Source organism: Dasypus novemcinctus, chromosome 1 (assembly GCF_030445035.2).
Source record: "Dasypus novemcinctus isolate mDasNov1 chromosome 1, mDasNov1.1.hap2, whole genome shotgun sequence".
In the NCBI taxonomy this organism is placed as follows: Eukaryota; Metazoa; Chordata; class Mammalia; order Cingulata; family Dasypodidae; genus Dasypus; species Dasypus novemcinctus.
In genome coordinates, this window is record NC_080673.1 from 29998544 (window position 1) to 30023864 (window position 25321).

The 25321-nt window shown below is 35.3% G+C and overlaps 1 protein-coding gene across 4 annotated transcripts in view; it reads left to right on the plus strand.

Annotated features, from left to right (window-relative positions):
* The window catches only part of FSTL5 (follistatin like 5), an 849524-nt gene that overhangs the window by 631087 nt on the left and 193116 nt on the right, over positions 1–25321 (plus strand). For all 4 annotated transcript variants that reach the window (XM_058276333.2, XM_058276388.2, XM_058276438.2 and 1 more), the window contains exon 8: positions 8536–8656. In XM_058276333.2, the coding sequence (XP_058132316.1) occupies positions 8536–8656 (121 nt within the window). The remainder of the gene's footprint in view (positions 1–8535; positions 8657–25321) is intronic.

Sequence of the window (25321 nt, forward strand, 5' to 3'; positions counted from 1 at the left end):
GCATAAGTGACTCAGGGGCTGTGTGTTTTCTCTTCACAGTCTCCTATTTCTCTTAAGACTTGAGACTGGTCAGTTACCTGAAAGAGGGTTTCAGGAGAAGTGTTTTCCTGTATATCATCCAGCTTCTTATTGTTTGGTAGGAATGACACTCTTGTCAGCTATCCCCATCCTAAGATGAAGCCTGAATTCTGTGATACACATTATTAATTCACTGACTATATCAGTTATCAGGTTTCCAGGTACCTTTGGCCATTAATTATTAATATATTTTGAAATAAAAATTAAGATTCATTCCCTTTCAAAATATGCCAAAACATATTGTACAATCTAAATCGGCACTTTTTTTCTCCATTAAAATTTTAAGAAGTTGATGTCAAGTCTAATTATTAGAGTAACAAGAAAAGACAGGACTTTTCCACATATATTAAAAGAAAGCTTTATATTTTGAAATTACACTGTATAAAGTCTAGTTAAATTTTTATTATATATTTTTTATATTTCAATATCTTTCATATCTAAGGGTATACAATTTAAAGAAGAATTATAAATTGATACCTATAGAACTAACACCAATTGGAAAATAATAGAACATTATCTACATGTTTGAAGTCTCTTATAGGCTCTTTCCATTACATTTTCCATTTTCCTTAGTTATAAATCCCATCATTAATTATGTTAAACTTTCTCTGCCTTTTTTCATATATTTACCTTACATACATATGTCCCTAAAACATAGTTTGTTTTGCCTGTTTTTGAAACTTATATAAATCAAGTCCTCCTGAAGACATTCAAGTTTTGTATTTGCCATTGTGACCAGAAGATTTATCCTTGTTGATGCCTGTGGCTAGATAGTATGGGCTTTCAGAATATTGTCTGTGGAGTCCCATGGCCTAATTTTGAATATTAAATTAGTCACTTACTAATCTATATAGGGAGTTACTTAACCTTTATGAACCTCTGTTTCCTTATGTGTAAAATATGGTATGGTTAAGCCATAAAGAAATAACAGCAGGCATGGATTAAGCTTATATGAATCTTGAAGTTTTAGAGCACCAACATTTTAATAGTGCTCTATTAAAGAAAAATACTTCATATTATAATAACAATTACCTCAAAGAGGAAATATTTATTCACAATGAGAGAAAAATCACAGCAAACTATAAATGTATTTGCAGATTTTATAGAAAATATATGACCATATAAACACATTGTCAAACCCCTCTTTAGTTCTTGGAAAGGACTTTTGTAAATGTGGGGCTCAGAAACATAACCTTTATCACCTGCATGGTAAGTTTTCTTCTGCATATATGTAAAACCCTTAGAAGAGTAGTTCTATAGAAAAGTTAGATTTCTAAAATTCATTTTTTATCACTTAATATGATCCAATTATATGTTTATAGGACAATATTTTCTTTTGGGGGGCTATTTTTCCCAGAATTTGATTATGAAAAATAATGCTGCTATAAATATCACTGTACCAGATTTCATGGTGGGTGTGTGCAGGAGTATGTGTATATATTTGTATTTATTTAGTAATGAATGGCTGAGTTGTACGATATGTTTATATTCCACTTTATTTTTTTACAGGCTGGTTTTACATATTTTTTCCTTCCACTGCTAGTTTATGAGCATTTCCATTGCTCTATATACAAGCCAACATTTGTGATTTCACATTTGTTTTAGATTTTGCAAATCTAACATTTATTTAAAGAGTAACCTCGTTGTTTTACATTGAATTTCAATAAGTAATGATGAGTTTAATCAACTTTTCGCATGTATAGGCAAGATTTATGTTTCTTTTACCAAAAAAATGTCTGTTCAAATCTTCTTTACTTTTCTATTAAGTTTTTGTCTTTTATCTTTTCCTTGGTCAATTATATGTAATGATTTTCATTTTCTAGTTTTTGACATATTTTCATTGTTTTTATAATATATTTTTATAAATAAGAATTATTAATTTTGACATAGTTTATCAAATATTAATTTTTTTCACTTAGCCTCCTAATTTTAAAAGTTATCCAGTGTCCATAAGTCTGATGTCATAAAGATATTTTCCTATATTTTCTTATAAAATGTTTAAAGATTCATCTTTCCCATATACGCACTTTATCCTCTGGCCTTGATTTTTCGGTATGCTATGAGATAGAAATCCAGTTTAAAGTTTTCTGTATGGTTAATCCTAATCAACTCTTTCAGCCCTGTTTACTTAATAGGCCAATCTATCCCCACTGATTTGTTATGCTAGGTCTGTCACATATCATGAATGTAACAAATATATCTTTCTTCATCTCTAGCTACCAATCTATCCTCTTTCATTATCATCTCTCTCTCTCTCTCTCTCTCTCTCTCAGCTCTCCCTATCCCCCACTGGGACTATGTACTACATAAATATCTACCCAATACAATTGCAATAGCTTTCTGCTATCCCGTTTTCCTTCATGATCAGAGGAACACTTGTGGTTTCTTTTACTTCCTATCTTTTTGAGGGTAGCTGCATATTCCTAATTCCCTTTTCCTTTTCCTGAACCACTTTTGCTCCCCAAACCACATTTATTAATCTTCACAGCACTGAACAACCATTCAGAACATTCATAGATGTTCCCTCTTTTCTCTGATTGTTTTAAAGTGATTATTCCCATTTTTTACCCTCACTGACACAGAATTCTGAGTACTGATCAAGTGGAGAACATATCAGTTAGTTGAAGTTATTAATAGAGCATGTTTGTTGGATTTATATATCCTTATTCATGTTTTTCCCTTTTTTCCATGAGGAAGCAAAACACTCCAGCCTCAATTTCCTTCAATATACTACTTAATACTTGCTTTATCAGGCAGCACTTTTTTTTAAAATAAGCAAGCTTTTAACTAATATTCTCTCACCAATTTGAATACATCATGTATTCTTTCAGTGTACTTGAAATAAAATGCTTATTGAGTATTTAAATGTATCAAGCACTTTATTAAATAATTTATGTGAATTAGTGAGTGTCACTCTTTTTTACATGCACTGTTTTAACCACATTTTATGATTGAGAGAACTGAAATACACCAACATATGCAAGGAAGCTAAGATTAGCATCCATGGAGACGAACTGTGTAGTTGAGCCACTATTGTTTTTATGTACATTCTTAGCACATCTTCCTTTTTCAGATTCTCCATTAATTATGGCCAAGCTTCAAATTACCTGTTGATAAATATTTTTTAATGCAGATACACAAAACCTACTCTCTACTGCATCCTGATTCCCCATTCCTTATCTTTTAATCTTTTAGTTGTCAACGTTTTAAATTCTTCAATAGATTAAACTAAATGTGATTTTAATTCTCAGCCCTGATTGAGCATTATGGCCTTAAACAGATGCTCTTTGAATTCAAGGTCGAAAGCTTGCCCTTTTTCTGAACCCTCATTGTACCTTTATAATCTTGTTGCAGATCAACACTCCATTAATATTTCATCATTGATTAAATCTTTATGAAACTCCACACCATTACAGAGTTGTCTCAAGGCACATATGTCTGTAAAGAGTTGATAGGACATAAAAACATTTAGAGTTATCCTTTCTACTTCGAAGGAGTTAGGGGTATTTCACAATCTAGAATATCTGAATAAAATTTTTTGAACCGCCCTTCCTACAAGAACTGAAGACTGATTTTTTTTTCTTTTATGGGGTGTTTGCAGTACCTTATTGTAGAAGTTGGGTTAAGTATTTGGTCATAGGTGATCTTATACAATACTATACATATACTTTATTCATCTGTGAGTTTCTAATTTTTTTCTGTGTTGTCTGCTGGGCTTGCCACATCACCTTTGGCCTTATTAATATATAGTGTCCTTCTTTGTCTCTTATAACAGCTTTTGACTTAAAGTATCTTTTGTCTGATATTAGTATAGCTAACCCAGCTCATTTTTTATCACTGTGTACATGCAGTACTGTTTTCCTTGCTTTTACTTTTATCCTAGTTATGTCTTTGGGTATAAGATGAGTCTTTTGTAAACAATATATAGTTAGATCATGCTTTTTTTAATCTATTCTGCCACTCTTTGTCTTTTGATTGGGGTATTTAATCCATTAACATTCTGTTTTATAATACTATAAAGGCAGTACTTACTTCAGCCATTTGTCCTTCAGTTTTTGTTTGTTTGTTTTTACCCCTAAGTTGGCTCCCTCATCTGTTTGCTCCTTGTTTTTGTTTTTCTCATTATTTGTGTTCATTGTTTGTGCTTCTTGCTTGTTCGTGTTTTTCTTTAGGAGGCACCAGAACCAAACTCAGGACCTCACATGTGAGATGCGGGTACACAACTGCTTGAGACACATCTGCTCCCTGCTCATTTCTTTTTGTTTGTTTTTTTTGCTCATTATCTGCTTGTTGTTTGACTTGTTTTACTCATTGTTTTTGCTCATTGTCTGCTCATTTTTTTGCTTGTTGTCTTCTCCTTGTTTTTGTTCACTGTCTGCTCCTTGTTTTTGCTTGGTGTCTGCTTGTTGCCTGCTCACTGTTTCTTTGCCTGCTTTAGGGGACACTGGGAATCAAACCTGGGACCTTCCATGTGGGAAGCAGGTGCTTAACTGCTTGAGCCACCTCTGCTCCTTTGTCCTTTGGTTTTATTTTATTTATTTATTTTTTAAAGATTTATTTATTTTATTTTATTTCTCTCCCCTCCCCCCTACCCCAGTTGTCTGTTCTCTGTGTGTATTTGCTGCGTGTTCTTCTTTGTCCGCCTCTGTTGTTGTCAGTGGCACGGGAATCTGTGTTTCTTTTTGTTGCATCATCTTGCTGTCAGGTCTCCCTGTGTGCGGTGCCACTCCTGGGCAGACTGTAGTTACCTTCGCCCTGGGCGGTTCTTTCCACGGGATGCACTCCTTGCGTACATCAGCACTGTGTGTGGGCCAGCTCCACACCCGTCAAAGAAGCCCAGGGTTTGAACCATGGACCTCCCATGTGGTAGACGGATGCCCTAACCACTGGGCCAAGTCCGCTCCCCCCTGTGCTTTGGTTTTATATACCTTATATTGTCTTTTCTTTTTCCTTTATTACAAACTCCTTTTCTATATAGTTGACATTTTGTGATTTATCTGACTTATTCTGTCCTCATTTTTTTCTATGTATTTGTTTTAAAATACTTTCTTTACATTTTTGTGTGGTTTGTGTTGCACAACCTACATCTATAACCTACTAATTTGAAAACATGCCAACTTGGCATCAGTATTTACATATTTTCTGCTCCCATATCCCTGTTTCCTCTCTTAATGTTGTTTTTGTCACACTTTTCAACTTTACATTTTTCATGTCAATTATTCTCGTTTATTGTATTCTAACTTTTATAGAAATTAAGAATTGAGTTGTACACTGAGGAAATGGTGCTATTTGCTTTTGCATTAACTGTTTTAGTTATCTTATTGAGGATCTCATTTCTTCACATTACTCCAGGTCGTTCTGTCTTGACTTTTCCTTTCAACTAGCAGAAGTCCCTTTAGTAATTCTTGTAAGGTATGTCCTTCGTTGATGTACTCTCTCAGTTTCTGTTTATCTGTGAATATTCTCAACCTTCCCTCAGTTTTGAAGGACAGTTTGGTCACAAGAGGAATTTTTTTTCTTTCAGTACTTTAAATATATTATTATCACTGCCTTCTCAACTCTACAGTGTCTTTTAAGAAATTGACAATTAATCTTCTTGCATTTCCCTTATATATTGCAAATTGCTTTTCTCCCAGTTCTTTCATGATTCTTTTTTGATCATTGGCATTTGACATTCTGATTAGTATGTTTCTTAGCGTAGGCCTATAAGGATTTATTCTGTTTGGAGTTTGTTGTGTTTCTTGGACATGTATATTCATGTCTTTCAAGAGTTGGGTAATTTTTGACCATTATTTGCTTTCTTTCTGCTTCATTTCCCTTCTCTTCTCTTTTGGAACACTCATGACATATATGTTTGTGTACTTCATGCTGCCACTCAAATCCAGCAATTTTTTTTTTCTATTGTGCACAATATCTGTTCTTCTGACCGTATGATTTCAATTGTCCTGTCTTCTAGCTCACTGATTCCTTAGTTCTGCCAGTTCAAATCTGCCTTGCCTGCCTCTAGTGTATTATTAACCTCTACTATTGTACCTTTCAACCCATACTTTCTTTTATGTTTATTTTTATACTACCAAATTCTTCTTTATGCAAGCACATTGTCTTTTTAATAACTTTATCTCTTTATGCATATTTCTTTCATATCTTTGAACTGATTTAGGAGATGTGTTTGAATTTCTTTGATCAGTTTTTCCAAATTCTGTATCTCTTCTGTTGTTTTAATTTGATCCCTTGCTTACACCATATTTTCCTGTTTCTTAGTATGGCTTGTAATTTTTTGCTAATGTCTCAGTATCTGATTTTCTTGAGTTAGCTGTGCAGATCAGTGTATTAGTCAGGGTTCTCTAGGGAAACAGAATCAACAAGAGATATCTGTCAATAGTATGCGATTCTGTAAGTGTCTCTCATGCAGCCATGGGAATGCACAAGTCCAGGTTCCATATGAAGACTGCAACTGGGGACTGCAATGAAAGTCCAAAGAGGTTTTGACGCATTCTGGAGATGTTGGCTGTCCAAAGACCAGCTGGGAAATTCTCTCTCAATGCTGGAATCACTTCCCCTTTTAAGGCATCAACTGATTGGGTTAAACTTCACTCTTGTTGATGGCAGTGTCCCTAGTTGGTGTAATTATAACCAGTTATCTGTGATTTACCACTGCAGTAAAGTCAATGGTGACTAAAGTCCTTTCCTAGGCTAATTCAGTAAAGTTTGTATCCTTTTTCACATGCAGTCACTGAAATATTTGCTCAGTTAGCTCAGGGGTAAGGTAATAATTAAATGAAGATTTCCTTAAATATCTAGAATCAGTTAGTATCCAAGGTTTTGCTGTGTTTCTGAGGTACTCTGTTTCTATTTGGGATCACACATTCAACACTCCATCATGCTGTTTATAACTCTAGTTTAGTGTTCACTTTCTGCTTGTGCAGAGCCTCAAGGTCAGCCAGAAGTAAGAGACTAGGGATTCTCAGGACTTTTCTCAGCATACACACAGACCTACACATTCGCATGTCTTTGTAGATTCCCAGGAATATGTGGAACATTTCCAAGTCCCTTATGGTATGGTCAGCCTCTTGTCTTTCCTAACTAGATTTTCTGCCTAAGGAAGCTGTGATGTTAGACAATTGCAGCTGATTCTTTTCGATATCACACAGAGCAATCTTTACGTCTTGCACAAACAAAGAAAAGTCCTGAGAATGGAAATTTTTAGGGAACTGCAGGACATGTCAAATAATGGCAATTCTCTAAAGTAGGGACCTTTGGGGAGCTCTGTTCTGCCTCCTTCACTGCCTTCTCAGATAGTAGTTTTCACAGCTAGCATAGTTCAAAAGCTATTTATTTTCAAGATTACTGTAGATAGAAATATGGAGAGGGCAAATTAAAATGCCACAAAGCTCACTGTTTTTATCGAGAGTTAACTGTGTGTGTGTGTGTGTGTGTGTTTGTTTAATTTTTAGAGTTCTTAAAAAGTTTATTTTGAAAATTTTTGACAGTTCATTCATTGTCTTTACAGACAAGTAGATTTTCTGAAGTTTTTACACTGCTGTTACACAGTTGCTTCTTGGATTTGTTTTTGACAAACATTGTGAGATGTGTTCTTTTTTCTACCAAATTGTTATCCATTTGCCTCCACAGATTGGAAGTTGAATGATTATTTTATTCTAATTATTGATTGTCTCTGGATTAAAAAATACTTTTCTATTCATATGGTTATGAATTTTTCCACTAGCCAACATTGTCTTAATAATTTTAACTAAATAAATATAAAATTAAAGAATATAACAATTAATTTAATGGGTAATTATAAGTGCAAAGAATGCAATTAAGAGCTGTGTTTTGTTTTGTTTTGTTTTAACTCCAAAAAAAATCATGTTTTAGCTTCATTAACCTGAAACCAAATTGGGGAAAATATGTAGACTTTGAATTTGCAATCTATCAAATAATACAATTAGAATTAATACTAAAAAGCTGTTTTTATGAATTAGAGTACACAATTTAAATAAGAATTACCATTGAAAACATTGGTCCTCTAAATTTTTAGGCCTAATGGTGATCTTTTGATAATCTTATTACTTTGCAATGACAGATACAGACCCTTATATACCATGTCATAACTGACAAAATTGTGCAGAAAGAGTTTAAACTATAATGTAAACTATAATCCACAGTGACAATTTGTCAATATGTGTTCACCAATTTTAACAAATGTGTCACACTAATGAAGGATGTTGTTGATGTAGAAAAGTGTGGGAGAGGTAGTGAGTGGGGCATATTGGAGTCCCCTAATTTTTTATATATCATTTACGTAATCTAAGTATCTTAAAAATAAAAATTAAAAAAAATAAAAAATAAAATCATTTTACCTGATTTTACTTGCTCATAGTATCCCTTAATAAAAAGTGAATTGTTGTAATGCATTTTAGCATATATTACATTTATTTCATTTTATTTTGTCTGTAGGACTTTGGAGATGATGGGTCTTTGTATATTACTAAGGTTACCACAACTCACATGGGGAATTACACCTGCTATGCAAATGGCTATGAAGAAGTCTATCAGACTCATATCTTCCAAGTGAATGGTAAGAAATGTGATGTTCGTAGTATTTTTTATGCTTCCCAAGATGTTAAAAAAAATCAGGATTGACTAGGAAGGTGAGGCTTCAATTTTTTGAGTTTTGGCAGGGCTTTAATTTTTTAGTTTTGGGAATAACTGTTAATATAAAACCTATTTTCAATTAAAAAACCAGTGCTGAGTCATAAATGCCATTTTTCACCATATAACATTACATAATAACCTATTTTAACTGGAAAATTAAAACACAGAAAATTTAAATAAATTTCAGTTTCAGTGTATCAACAATTAGGCAAACATTTAAATTTTATAAACTGGCAAATTAACCATTAAAAATTTCATCAGATCATCTCTTTAGTTTATCATATCAATAATATGGAAAACAGTTATTATGTAAACTAATTTTATACTCTTAATGGTAAATTTAATGATGATGAATGTGGGTCAAGTAGCCTGATATCATCCCTATGCTCAAAGCTTTGCTTAATTCCTGATTAATTCAAAATTAAGCTAATTACCCAAATCGATATTATATTACATAAATTATTCATCAATTAAAATTGTTTATTTTCCATAATTTATACTGATATATATGTTAATCTACTTTGTGATTTAAAGGAGAAAGAAGTTTACTTAGCTTTCTGTAAGAACAGCAAGATAGCCTATGTGATTGACATGAATTAAACAGTCGTAGAAAATGAAGTTGTAAAGAAAGTCTTGGGTCAGATCACAGATCAGATAAAGCACGGTAGGTCCAGGCAAAGATTTAGATTCCTCCTGTGGGAGTCATGGGAAGCCATCAAAGAGTTTTGTGTGTGGACCCGAGCATTCTAATTTGCTTTAAAATGAGTGGAAGAACTGAGGTTTGTTAAATATTAGCTGTATAGGTGACAGAAATGATGATTTATAATGTGGTATTGATGGCTGAGAGATAAGGTCTTGGTCAGATTTGGAATATATTTTGAAAACAGACCTGACAGTATCACTGGTGAGTGGCATGTGAGAGTGAGAGAAAGAGAGAAGAACAAATGAGCATAAGGAATTCAGAAGAAGCAGTACGGTTTAGGGTGGTGCTATTTAGTGCAATGGAGAGAGAGCAAGTTGGAGATGGGTGAGATTGAAATGTTGCTGTTGTTTCAATATTATTATCCAGATGGAAGACCAAGTTCACAACTGAATCTGTAAGTCTGTATGTCAGAAGAGAGTAGCAACCCAAATTTATGTATTTCGGTAATATCAACGTATTTTTCTACTTTTAAAGCCATGAATCTAAGCTTAAGGAGATGACCTTAGGAATGACTATAGATGGATATAAAGGTAGAGAAATGAGCTTTGGAGCTGAAACTAACAAGCAAAGGAGGACAAAAGGAGACTGAGAATGAGTACACTTTGATGGGGAGTCAGGGTCCTGCAAATCAATTAAGAGAGTGTTGCAAGAATGGTGAAATGATTGACAGTCCATGGTTTGGCTGTAGATGACACCTAGAAGAAGCAGATCTAGGCGTAGGATGCAATCCCTGATGGCGGCTAGGCACACAAGGACAAATACTGTATCTTGCACTGTTATCAACTGAATGTTCTACCTGCATCAGAATCACATGAAAAAATCGTCAGAAATGCAACACTGTGGGCTTCACCAGCATTCTCTGGAAATTGGATTGAAATCTGTTTTTTGACGAGCTTCCCAGGTATTGTGATGCATGATAAAATGTAAGACTCATTCTAAATGGCTAGTCTTCATGGTTGTCCTCTCCTCTTTCAGGAATGGTGCAGGTTTTTTATATAACTCACTCATTTACCTCCTTCCAAATGGGAAACTCAGGAATAAGACTTTGAACTAAACTACAGGTTTTTGTGTTTCAAGATGTGCCCATAACAGTTTAGGGAAATGCACCTTCTCCCCATTTCATCCTCTGCTCTGCATGGACTGGGTACTTTCTGATCTCAGAATTGTTGAAGATGGAAGATGAGAATAAAGGAATAATGTTATCTCAGAAATAGAGACTCTCTATATCAAGTTTAATATTATGAATTAATCAAGGGTAACTCAATATTAGCAATGATTACCTTGTAGAGCTCTAACTCTTTCCCTTTTCTAGGAACTAAGATCCCTGAACCAATATCTTATGGAAAGTTAAATCAATCTCTTTCTGTTTCACCCAAACTGCTTTGAATTCCTTGGAATAATATTTTCAGGAAAGAAATGGGTTTAGGGGAAACGGATAGTAGATTTAGTGTTGCTGAGAGGGCAAACAAGATGAAAAGGGCAATCTGAGCATCAGAGTTTGGTCCTTGGATATAATAGCTGACCATAGCTAGATAAGTTTTTGTAAAGTATCGGGGATAAACTTATGATTGACATCAGCTCAAGAGAAAATGGAGGGTAAAAGAAAAAAGAACACTGTCACTGAAAACTCCTTCATGGAGAATATTAGCCGAAAGGTGGTTGGAGAACTGAGTGGTATACAAAGAATAATGTGGGGTTAAGGGAAAGAATTTTATACAAATTACAGATTTAATAGCAATCTTTTATGCTGATATGAATAACCTAGGAAAGATGAAAAGCAAGCCATCTGAGAAAAAAACAGGATAACTGCAGGAGTACAATCCTTAAATAGTTTTTGTGATGTAATACACAAATGAAGATATGGGTATTTGTAACAGTAAGGAAGACAAAGTGCTAGGAGTGGGATCATGAGGAAATCCTCTTTGCATTGCTTGGATTTTTCAGTGAAATTAGGAAGGCCCACCACTGAAAGTGAGGAGTCTGTTGGAGCTCTAGTGGTTTGAAGAACAGAGGAGATTTAAGATAATTTTGCAGGGCAGAAGGGCAATTGAAATAGCAAATTCTAGTTGGTTTATTGAGCATAACATTGTGAGCTCTTGAGGTGATATTGAATTTAAAAAGAACTATCAATAAAATAATTCAATATTAGTGTTTTCCTTCAGTGATGGTAGATTGTGAAATTGCATTTTCAGAAAGAAAAAGGGGTATGGATTTACCTAGCTTTGCTTAGCAGGTAAGTAATTAGGAGAGTGGAAAGAAAATGATTATAATGATGGGCCACTTATTATAATAAGTACTAGGTTAGGAGAAAAGCGAGTCCATGAGAAGTGTAATATGACATGAAAAATTTACTGGTTCCCAAGGTGGTCAAATATTACTAGAAGAGGCACTACAGGGAAAGATATACAATACCTTTTTTTTTTTTTTTTTAAAGATTTATTTATTTATTTAATTTCCCCCCCCTCCCCTGGTTGTCTGTTCTTGGTGTCTATTTGCTGCATCTTGTTTCTTTGTCTGCTTTTGTTTCTTTGTCCGCTTCTGTTGTCGTCAGCGGCACGGGAAGTGTGGGTGGCGCCATTCCTGGGCAGGCTGCTCCCTCCTTCGCGCTGGGCGGCTCTCCTTATGGGTGCACTCTTGCGCGTGGGACTCCCCCACGCGGGGGACACCCTTGCGTGGCACGGCACTCCTTGCGCATCAGCACTGCGCCTGGCCAGCTCCACACGGGTCAAGGAGGCCCGGGGTTTGAACCGCGGACCTCCCATATGGTAGATGGATGCCCTAACCACTGGGCCAAAGTCCATTTCCCTACAATACCTTAATTCAACTAATTTTTCAGGGTTTCTGGTCATTTCTATTTATAAGAAATTCTTTCAATTAGGTCAAGTTTATATAAGGGATCTTATTGATTACTAAGGGTTTCTTGGTGTTTAAGTCAGTACAGTAGTTCTTTTAACTCTAAGTTGCCTGTTCTTGCTTTAGCCAAAAGGAGAAATGAGTTATAGAATAGCACCAATTTATCAAATCAGCCATAAAACATGCTCTACTGCATTTTTATGTATAAAGGAAGACAAAAGATGCAAAAGATGCAATTTAAGGATCATTTAAAAGTCTAAACCTATTTGAAGAAGCCAGAAATCAGAGGAGAAAATATATTATATGTGCATGAATAAGTGGTTACAGAAACTCAGAATAAAAGGGGCTCAGAGAAGATAACATTTTGTTTTGTTTTCTTTTTGCTATCTTAGACATAGAAAAGCCCAAATGAGACAGTTTAGGATGGCAACTCCATAAAAACACCTATATCTTACAGTTCCCCAACCCTGGTTAGCATGTGGGTGCCTTTCTCCATGTCATTCCATGGTTTAAAATGGCTAATGAAATAAAAGGACAGTACAGAAAAATGGCAACTGACTAAGACCTTTAATGAAACCACCAACAAGAACTTCCATCCACTCTCCACAAATACAAAGACATTATAAAACATGTTTCTGTTATCTTGTTATATCATTTCCCACAACAATATTGAGTTTCAATTAATTAGAAAGCAAAGGAAAATAAATTTTGGGAGGGTAACATTGTCACAAAAGTGTCTGATAGGTAAAACATTTGCAAAACAGTGATAGAAGCATGAAACTTGGTAGTAAAATATCTAGACATGGTACAAATACTTATGAAACAGCAGCCTTACAATTCATCTGTTATACTGTTTTTTTGTTGGGTTTTTTTTTTTCTGTTTTTTTCCTTTTCTTTGGCTTTATGGGCTTTGGATTTGGCATAATAGCATAAAACATGAATTTGGGGGATAAATAAGTTTAGTAAACTTGAAATTACTCAGGCTAGTCATATAGGCCAATAACAAAAGATTAGTTCGGAAAGAGGAGTGACAAGGAAAAGTAAAATGAAAATGCAAGAAAATGTAAATTAGGTAGCTAAATAGTACATTATAGAACCAATAAATCTTCAAAACTAGTTTAACTTATTTTCAATTTTCGGGAAGATTAAATAATGTTTCAAAAATCAGTTTTCTTGTGGATTTAAAATATTTGTCTTAATGATTTGCCAATTAGTAATAAAAAATAAAATTATTGATCAGCATAAAAAGCTCTGAAAATATCACAAGTCATTTGAATTTATGAAAGAGTGCTTTTGAAGTGCAAAGTCTCTTTAAATAACCCAGGGTGCAAGCTGAATTAAAGTCCATCAATAGCCCTGTTTCTTTTCAAACAATGCAGAATTAGATTATTGAAATATGATAGTGTTTCTGTGTCCTTGTCTGAAGAAACATTATGTATAAATCAAAGCAGCTTGACTACCAGTAGAATTTGTTTCATGCTTTTTATTTTCCTTTTTCCTAAAGCAAAACGTCTTTTGATCTTAAGTGCATGATATAGAAAGTCTGAAATTTTCAAAAGTCATTCAGTGTTTACACTACCCTCGGGACCGAAATCTTGTCCACGCTCACAATAGACCCATATGTAGGCTGTTGCTTCTCTCTTTCATGTTACTTAATCCCTCTCACATAATATTGAGTGAACTTATATTCTTCTATTCAAGTCAAAAACTTCTGCATGAAATTGTTAGTTTTATTGGATGTCTATATAGAATACCCTTATTTTTCTCCTTCAAAGTTTGGAAACATCTAAAAGACAGACACTAGAGTCAGAAATACGGAGATTAAAGCATCACCTTCATTATTGATAAAGCTATTGAGGAAAAGTGGCTTAAGTCTAGGGCTAAAAAGAGGCCTAATTCTTGCATTACAGAATCGAACTACTTCATCCAGTCCCAGGCAGCCCTGGAATCTGTGCAAAGACAAAGTTGCTAAGCTTTCTGTGTGGCCAAAGTGCAGATCAGCATCATACTCTTCCGAAAGCAGTAAGATCCAAAAAGGAAGAGATAAGAAACCCAGTCCCTTCTCTCTCCTCCCCCTGTGTGTTAATAAAGGATTAGAGAGAAAAAACCTCAGTGTTAGTCAAGCTCAGTGATTCTCAAACGGTTGTGTCTGGATAGTCATCAGCAACTTTTTGGAAATGGTAGAATCTCAGTGTCCACAAATACCTGCTGAGCCAGAAATACTGGGCAAGGGGAACAGGGGTCAGTGTTTTAACAAATTTCCTGGTGATTCTGATGAACAATGAAGTTTAAGATGAGCTTTACTAGTAATTTTATCCTCTTGATAAATGAGAAGCCAGAGTATGTGCGCTTTCCACATATCCTCCAATGTTATATTTTTTTAGTTTTCACTTTAAACTTTAAACTTACAGTGATCTAGAGGAATGACTATCCTTTAAGGGGTGAGACCAGCTTTGTGTTAGATCATTCTGCCCCACTTATGTAACCTTGCAAGAGGCAATATTGGTGTGTTGCTCCAAATCCACCCCTGCCAGCATCAGCAGCAATGAACTTCCCTTGACAACATCTCATGGGCAAGAGCCTATCTCTCTGCCATTCTTCCTAAGGATTTTATCTGGCATGGGAGGCATTTGTCAAAGATGTGTCAGTGATTTACTGCGGCTAGGAATAGCCCTATAGCAAAGAGAGACGGAAATCTGTGGGTAAGAAACAACTTCCCACTCACTCATTGGGAATATTTTAGACGCATTTTATGGGATTCCTCAGAGGGTACACGTTGGAATGGAGGCTCTTTTTGCCCATAGTGATAACATGATATTGAATGTACTCATTTATTTTCCCTTTTTTCTCCATGTTTTTACTTTTTCCTATTCCTATCTCATTTTCCCCAATCTCCCAAATCATCTACCTGCACTTAAGTTCTTGTCTCAGAGCTTCTTTGGGGGGTATTTAAATGTAGGTATGTCATTACCTTAACAATTACTGTTGCTTATTTGTAACTCCTTCTAAGAACTACTGGTAGATACTATATATTTGTTTCTAGAGGCTCTGAAATCTGATAAAACAGTACATTAACTTCAAGAACTGAAAATTCTCTGTATTAGTTCCCATTCTAAAGTATGGCCAGTTACATTATTCGCTAAAGCTCATCAGAGCTTCTACAATTAGATTCAATGATGATATCAAGATTAACCAGTTATGCAATAGCAAGAGCATAGAGATATTTAAGATTCAATATATAAATACCCTAATTATTAAATATCCAGAGAGTAATAAAACTTTAAAGATAAAATTCCAATGATAGTCCAAAATAATTAGTATCCAAATTAAACTTTTACCCATCTGTCTTAAAGTCTAAAAAATGTACTAAAGTTTTACGTACAAGTAAAGTCCAAAAAAACAATGTTCCTCCTTAATTTCTTACTTCGTCCATTTTCAGTGAGAAGGGTCTTTGAAAATTGTATGGATTTGAATTAGAGCTAATGCCCACTGTGTTAAAGTATACCATCTTACAATTCCTTTTTAACTTATCTCATCTGACCTATGTTCATTTCTTCATCTTCTGCCTCTTGTTGAATTGTATGCTTTATGATGTTTCATTTTATCTCCACTCTTGGCATGTTTGTTACACCACTTGGTTTAATTTTGTAGGTGTAGCACTAAGGTTTACAATATGCAACCTTAACTTATCACAATCTATCTTTAAAAACTAGTTTACCACTTCATAAGAAAAGTGTTCTTCACAAAGTAAGAACCTTAAAGCATAATATGTTGATTTCAACCCTTCCCATCCTTGGTCCTAATACTGTCAAACATTTTCATTCTTCATGTGTTATAAAGCTCACAATATACTGTTATTTTTTTTTCTAAAATATGTATTTATCTTTCAAGAGATTAGATATCAAGAAAACAAGACTTTTGGTATTTTCTATTCCTGGTCCTCTTCATTTTTTCAAGTTGATCTGAATTTCTGAATGTTCCCTTAGCTTAATAAACATCTTTAATATTTCTTGTAGTCCAGGTCTGCTTATGACACGTGTTCTCAGTTTGTTTTTTTCTAAAAGTCTTTTTATTTTACCTTCAAATTTGAAGGGTATTTCTTGTGGGTAAACAATTTTTGTCTTTTTGTTTTTTGGTGTTTCTTACAGCACTTTATGGATGTTAATAGGTGGTTTCCTGACTTGCATGGATTCTAATGAGAAGTCTTTTATAGTTCAGTATTTTTTTTTCAAATTATTTCTCTGGTCACATTTAGATTTTATCTTTACTATTGGTTTTCAGCAACTTAGTTATGATTTGCCTTGGGATGGTTTTCTTTTTTTAGATTTATCCTGCCAAGTTTCACTGAGCTTCTGGGATCATTGGGTACATGCTTTTCAACGAATTTGGAAAAATATTTGGCCATTACTTGACCGGACCTGCGGGTCAGTCGAACCGAGACCTGAGGGAGGGAGTGGGAATGAAAGGGAAAAGAGACACAAAGAATGGAGACAAGACAGGATTCTGATCAAGTCTCGTTTATTGAGGGTCAATCAGGGGTATTTATAGCCAGGGATGAAGAAGGTGGTACATACTGACGACAGCGCAGTGTCAGTAAATGATTGGGTGGCTAGATTTCAAATTTCGCGCCATACGCATGCACAGATGGTTGTTTAGTAACGTCCACGGAAAGACTGTCGTGCTCTTTAGGGAGTGCCCAATTGGGGCTTGGGGGAGTGGCTTGAGGATAGAAACTTAATTACTTTAGCGAGGGTGGGGAAATAGAAACTTAACTGGGTTGAGCGTATTTCATGAGATGGCTGCAACTGATACTGGCGCCAAAAGCAGCCTCCCACAATTACTTTTAGATGGGTTTCTGCTCCCATTAGGAATCTAATTACAGACATGTACCACTGTTTGATATTGTCCCACAGGCTAAAAAGACCCCCCCCCTTTTTTTCCCTTTACAATCATATTTCCTGATGAACTTCAGTTTGAGTAATTTCTATTGCTCCATTTCAATGTCACAGAGCTGTTTATTTTTCTTTAATTTTCCCCTGCATGTCTAATTTGCTGTTAAGCATACTCATGAGTTCATGTTGTTCTTTAAATCATTACTCCTATTTATGGTACCTATTTTAAAGTTCTTGTTTGCCAATTCTGTCATCTCTAACATCTCTTTCTATTGATTGATACTTTTCTTGCATATGAGTCACATTTTCGTGTTCTTTTGCATGCCTACTAATTTTTTATTAGTTATTAGCTGTTGTCGAGCATAAAGCTTTGCGGGATCTCTTTGAAAGTGTTAAATTTTGTTTTGGCATTTATTTATTTACAAATCAGTTTGATTTTTTGAGGCTTTTGTTTAAAAAACTGCATTTGCATATATTTAGGGTAGCCTTTATCCTGGAATTTGTTTTGCCCTCATCCTAAAATGTAGTTTTGCTGGATTGGATCTCTATGATGTATTCCATGAGGAATATCTATTCTGTTTTTCACCATGGTCTCTCTGCTCTGGGTCATCACAGCTTGTGCCATGTAAACCGGTACAAACTCTTGACTCTTAAAATTATAGCTTCCTGGAAGTAGTTCTTTCCAACTATTGGTCTTTCCTCTGCTTCATGGAATTTCTCCCTGCACTCAGCTGAAACTTCAAGGGACTATCCGGTTCCCTGTAGCTCTCTATGTGTGTAGTTCTTTCTGGTACTCTGTCAAGAAACTCTAGCTGCTAAGCTTCCCAGAATTACAATCTCTTTTTCCTAAGTTAGTGAGACCTTTCAGTTCCACCTTCCTGCATTAGTGTCAATGAAATTCCTCCAGAAAGAAACAGGAGAGAATTGTATAACTCACCCCTCTGTTCTACACTTTATCCAGCAACCACACCATCTACTGCTGGTTTTCCAATCTTTCATATTTGTTCACTTCTTTATTTATCTAAAAGTTTGTCTGTTATAAGCTTCTCACAGTGATGCTATCTGTCACGAAAATACATATAATTTGGAAAGGCTTTAGAAGTTGTATGAGTTTAAGGTCAGTTTTCTCATGACCCTCATTTGTGAAATGTTCTGAAAGTTGGTAGACATAGCTAATGTTGACAGTCTCCACTCCAAACCCACTAAGTGTGTTACATGCATGAGATGCATGTTTTGTTCCTAGAGTCCAGTACTTACTAGTGCCAAAAACTATAGCAGGTACTGAGTAGTATATGAAGAGATGAGTGTGAAAAAAATATGTATATATAAATAAAACAAATATTGGTTTCAGCTGTGCAAAGATATGAGTTTTTCTCTATCAGTTGCTCAAAGCTAAGGAACTTTTACTTACTTGCTCATAATCTATCATGTTTTAGGTGTTTTGTTTTTTTTTAATCACTACATAGGACAAAAGACTGCTTAATTATCTACCAATTTAATTCTCCCTATTTTCTTTTAGTAATAGAAATCCAGTTTTATTCAGGGTCATGTCTACATGTGTAAAGTCTACCTTTCCCAGACCTTCTGAAGCAAACTAGGTGTTGCCTTGTGATGATAGTTTGACCAGTGGAGTTTGAGAAGAAGCAATGTATTCAACAGCTGAGTTATGACCATAACAATGAAGATATATGACTTTCCTTCCACTTTCCCCACTTTGTGCTTGTGGGAACATAGGTGTGATAATGATAGCTGGAAGAGCCAATTTCAACTTGTACAAAGTTAACAGAAGAGAGGTACCTTGTGGTAGGCTGAATAATGTCTCCCCAAAGGCTATCTGTGTCCTAATCCCTGAATCTGTGAATGTTAATTTATACTGCAAAGTGTATTTGCATATGTGAAGGATCCTGAGATGAAGAGATTACCCTGCGTTATACAGGTAGACCCTAAATAGAATTCAAGAGTCTTTTTAAAAGTAGACAAGGATGGTCAAAGGAGAAAGCAAAGAGTTGTGACAATGCAAACCAGGCTTGGAATGATTCTAGGAAGGGGTTGTGAGTCAGGGATGCAAGGCAACCCCGAGAAGCTAGAAAGTCAAGGTAACAGATTTTCCCCTAGAGTTTCAGAAGGAGCCAGCCCTACTAATGCCTGATTTTAGCCCATTGAAAATGATTTTTTAAAAATTTCTGACCTCTGTTACTCTAAGAGGATAAATTTGTTTTAAGCTAGTAAGATAGTGGAACTTAGTACAGCAACAGTAGAAAAATAATACACTGGATTATGCAATAATATGAAACTGTCTTGTAGCCACCTCTAAGGGACTATATCTTGTATAAACCAGTGTATCTGGGGGTGTCGTTGTTGTAGATAGTCAGTCCATATACACACTATTGTAGAGAGAGCTGCTACTACAATGTGTTGTCAGAACACAGGTCCAGGGCACAAGAAAAACTTGCGGCAAATGATCCCTTTATTTCTTGCACAGAATAAAATGTCCAGAAAGGACAAATAATGTTCTTGTCACTTAGATACCAAAAGGGCAGTGTAAGACATACCATCAGGGCCAGTCTCTGGGGTGGCTGAAAAGTTCTCTGGATTGTGGTCAAAAGATGGCAACTTCATATACCCCATTTTGCTCCAGAAAAGAGGGACCAAGCTATGCTGTTTGAGTGTGCTGTTTATCCACCTAGAGGGTGGAGACCCTGCCACTGAGAATTCCTGTTCTCCCCCAGGTTGAGAACAGCATACAATAGGAAAGGAGGTGGGGGCAGTAGAAGGAGGATGGGATTCTTAGCATGTGCTGTGTGTTTGTGACTTCCTCAGACAACGAGGTGGGGATGAGTGAGGTCTGGGCTATGGCTGCTTAGTAGGTGTCTGTGATAACTCTAACAACCATCAAGCCACTGTGCTTCTCGGTGACCACCTATCAGGACTTATTCTTGTCTAAGCAACTATGTTTTCACTCTCCTTATTATTGCAGTTTAATTCACATCCTAAATTTATTAGTCAGGTTTCTTTCTAATTCCCATTACAGCCAAGTTGTGGGTTGGTGGAGGGACTTGTGTCACGCAGGGATCCTGGCTTCTACTATCTGAAGGCCACAGTATCACAGAAGATAGAGCTCCTCCACATGTGGTTGAAATCCTTGTTCCAGTCCATGAACAATTTGTTACCAGGCCATGTGATAAAATATCATGACGTTTTATGAATTATTAGAAATTATTATAATATTATCATATTGCCATACCCTTCAAGTAAGCGATCTTGTTTTCTGTTAATTCTAGAAAATTAACTGAAAATAGATAAGTAATCATAATCCTAAAGCCTCATAGTCCTCTGTAGCATTCCCTGTGGGTTTGGCAGATATGAGAAGAGACAGTGTTTGCACAGGAGGTTTTATAAGGCAGGCCTTGTGGTAGTACACATTACTTTTGCCTACTTAGCAGAACTCATAATTAATGCGTTCCATTGTAAGCGAGTCTGAGAAAGGTAAGTACCTATGGGCACAGAAAGAAGAGGGAATCAGTTTTGCAAACACGTAGGCTGCTTTTGCCACAAGAACACAATGATCATGAGATTCCTGGGAGAAAGCAAATCATATGAAATGCCAGCTCTCTCTCAGTAAACATTTAAGACAATCATATTACCTTCTGGGAACAGGCATTTTTGGTGCCAGTGTCATAAGAGAAATACCTAAATTTGTGAAACTGGGGCTGTAGGAATTTAGACAAAGCCCATACTGTTTTCACTGGCATGTAACTTTTAGCTGACTCTGCAACTAAAATTGGGTTTAATATTCCTGAAGAGTGTGTTCTCAGGGGACTAGTGAAGATTGATACCTCAACAGAAGCTCCATTTCCTCAGTTTATAAAAGTTCTAGGCCTCACGCTTTATTATTTCTGTGACTCACCCTGCCCCTGAATCCAACACTCTATTTCTTTTAGTTGTTACATCGTTTCTTTCTGTAGGGTTCAGCCAGTTTCTTACAGTTCAACCATCTTAATTTGGACTCTTTCATTTTTCCTTTGTTATGGCAGTATACCAGAAATAAGTGTTTTCTTCGTTTTATTACTCCCTATTTTCTGGCCCAGACATTTTTGTTCTCATATATTTCTCTATATTTGGTCCTGTGGGAGCTGTCATAGTGAGAGATATGAAAATATTACATTCTGGGCCTGCCAAAAGCACTCACATTTCAAGCACATACTTTCTACCTTCTGCTTAGTGATATAGATAATCCCACCGGGGGCTATTCTTCCATTAGAAGAGCATCTAACCTATGCCTAGACATGATCAATCATTGTCTTGCTTGGATTCCTTCTAGTGTATTTCATCTTTGCTGTGTCTTCCCTCAGTATCCTAATTCCAGAGGTTTCCTGGCCATGTGCCCTTAGGAACAGATGATGTCTTCATGCCCATCTACATAATTGCCACCATCAAATACATCTAGGAATACCATGATACAGATGTGTGAAATATTAAGATTATTTCCAAATAGTCTCATATTGGTGAATCTTCGCATTTATGTGGTCAGATCATATCCATCCTCTGTTAAAAATTCTATAGTGGTTCCTAATTTCTCTCAGATTAAATGCTAGTTTTTAGAAAGTCCTACAAAACCCCATACATCCTTATTTTTCACTTCCATTTTTATCTTCCTTTCCTACCACTCTCCTTGCCAATTCCATTCCAACTTTGTTCATACTTTTCTCCTTAAACATATCAAGCAGTCTGCACTTGGCCCTTCTTTCTGCCTGAAAGTCTCTTCCACCAGATTTCTGGAAGGTTCAGTTTTACCCTTCTTTAGCTCTTTTCCTTAAATGTTAACTGCACTTCACTGTTTGTCAAGTTCTCAAGGTTTCGCGAAATATCAGATATCAGAGATTTGGGAGATCAATAAATAATACCACTTTCTATTCTTCCTGATGCTCTCTTCAAAATCAAATGAAAGGAAGATATAGTAGGGAGGCATATAAAGAAAAAAATGTTACCTGTACTACAAACAATGCTTCTTTGAGAAGTTGGTTGGGATATATGTAAATTATGGACTGCAAAATTTAATTTGTCATACAAATTGACTTAGAAAGGGCTGGGTAGAGAAGAAATCCCTCTGCACAATAAAAAGCGGCTTGTGGAGGCTCTTTCTTTATTAATAAGAGCAAACACTAAAGTATCTGACACATTCTCAGATACTATTTGATGTTCATCTACGATAGATTCAGACTCAAAAATCTTTGTTGGAATTCTTGTCCATGAGTAAGTAAATGCACAGAGTCTTATTGCTTTATATTATAAAATTATGCTTTCTTCATAAAATTATCTGATTATATCTGGAGACATTTATTTAAATTAGCATGGCATGGTTTACTGGGCTAATTAAATACACCATCTATAGGACTAATACTTCATAGATAACTTCTGTATGTATAAGTACTTGGGTAATGTTACAAAACACTTATGAGGTGGCCGGCACTTATAGAAGAGCATAATGACTAATTAATGTAATGACACTTATTTAACAAGAGAGTCAAAAGAAGGTTAATGTGATAATGAGGTTTATTTGATCTTAAAGATTTAACATGAGGGTACTCTCAAGATAACTTAATTAGATTTTAAGCACCTTTTACAATTTGCATGTGTACTTGTTAATCCATATGTTCTAAAAATAAAGTTTACTTCATTTGAATTAATGAATTTACCTAATCTCTTTCCCTGCATCCTTTTGCTGCTATTGGTGGTGGCAGCTTCTTGAATTTTTCATTTAAGATGTACAACACTTAATTTTTCTATAATATGCTTCAATTGTAGTTCTGTTCACAATAATGCAATTATTTTTAAAGTGCAAAACAATAGCTTGGTATAATTTAGGCAGTTATGGCAAGCTACTGAACTCTGCTGATCTTTATAGCATTAAGCACACATTTTCATTACACTGTATTCAGTAAATGTGACTTCATTGTTTGATACTTATGCCAATTTTAAAGTTGACCAAATGGAAAAACTTTTAAAAAAATTAATTTAAAGGTGAAGCACTGCATCATATGTAACAGAAATTGAGAAAATAATATGCTGCTTCCTGTGCCCTTAGAAAATATATATTTTCAAAATTTGTCATAGCCTTTTGTGAGTTTTCCAGATTGACAGTTTTTTCTTATGTTTTTCATATACTTATGAATAATATTTGCAATTCATTTACACCAATTTTATCATTCACCTTTATATGATATTCTCACAAAACCAAGGAATTTTTCAACTAAGTTTCCTCTGGTAGCACATTACTTCTTTTTTTTCTTTTAAGATTTGTTTTTTTAATTCATTTCTCTCCCCTTCCTCATGCCCCCTCCCAGTTGTCTGCTCTCTGTGTCCATTTTGCTGTGTGTTCTTCTATGTCCACTTGTATTCTTGTCAGCGGTATCAAGAATCTGTGTCTTTTTTTGTTGCATCTTCTTGTTATGTCAGCTGTCCGTGTGTGTGGCACCACTCATAGGCAGGCTGCACATTTTTTGTGCTGGGACACCCCTCGTGGCACAGCACTCCTTGCACCCATCAGCACTGAGGGTGGGCCAGCTCATCACATGGACCAGGAGGCCCTGGGTTTGAACCCTGGACCTCCCATATGGTAAGTGGATGCTCTATCCATTGAGCCAAATCTGCTTCCCACATTACACCTTAAAGTGATCAAGGCCCAAGTGCTCATGTGGACAGTCCTCTACTTTTGTCTGACCTATCATAATCAGATGCATTTTTTTAAAGACCAAACTCACAGTCCATGTTTTACACAAGAATTGTATAGCATTTTGCAGCCCATAACCATCTTTCTCACTTCAGAAGTCATGCAGTAGCAATATTTTTTTAAATTAGAAATTAATTTAATAACCATACCACCTTTCCTTCAGATTTTTACTGTTTATGTAGCTTTCTAATTAAATATCCAAAAACTAGGATCATGGTTTATAAATTGCTTTTTCTTTAAGGCTTAATTTTATGATTTACAAATAGTAAAGCATTTTCATTGATTTATCTTGTTTATTGTTCTGGTAGCTCTTTTATTATACTCAAGTGAATAATCAACCTAGTGGTGTCTGTTTTGGTGGAAGGAAGGTGGCTACTCTCTATTTTTTATGTAACCATGGTATTTTTATGTCAGGATTCCCTGCCCTCATAAGGACAAAAATGTGCTCAGATATAATTTCAAAGAGGGTTGAACCATTCATATTATATATTACGGTGGCATAAGCAAGGAGATAGATCCTTCTCATAGCTTCTCAAATTTGAAGTACCAGATCAATTCAGACTGCGGTGTGTAAAGTACAAATGGAGAACTTTCTCAAACTAGTCCAAGGGGACATCCCTGTTTTGATTAAATGTTCTCTTAAGAAGGAAGATTGACACTCATACAGATAAATAACTGTGGAACATTGTCAAAGGGAAAGGTGTGGTCATGCAAATAGACTTTTTACATGTATGTATATCAGCATATTTATTGAGAGTATATTAAATGCAAGGGGGGTGCAGTTTAGTTGAGATTACTAGGTAAGCATACCCCTAGAAATTTAATACCAATTAAAGGCAACATAGTGATTATGTGTAAAAAAGATGTTTAATTACTAGTTACAGTGACTATGATGATAATGACAAACAAAATATGCCAATAAAATATGAGAAATCAGTATGCAGTAGAATGCTCTGGTTATTTTACTTTTAATAAGGAGGATTGAGAAGCTCTTATAATGTCTTTGCTTCAGGCTACACATTTCCAGCTAACACAGATTAGTTTTAATGTATACTGGCATCTATAATAGCAACTTGGAAGTGTGCTTTTTGACAAAATACAGATAATTGCGTTTGGCCTGAAGTTTCATAAGGCATTAACAATAGAAAATAAATCCTTTGTGACTATCTGTAGTCCTTCATCATTATTACTAGTTAATTTATATTATTGAATTTTAAAGGTTTCCTCCAACTCACTTTCTGATTTAAGACCACTAATTACTTTGGAACAAAAGCAAAATAACAAGCAAGCAAAATGCCCAATGATAATACCACTACCAATATCCCTTTAAATATTACTCAGAATCAGAGTGTTTTCCATTAAAAATATGCCTTAGGAAATATCTGGGAAATTTTAGTGGATGATAAAATG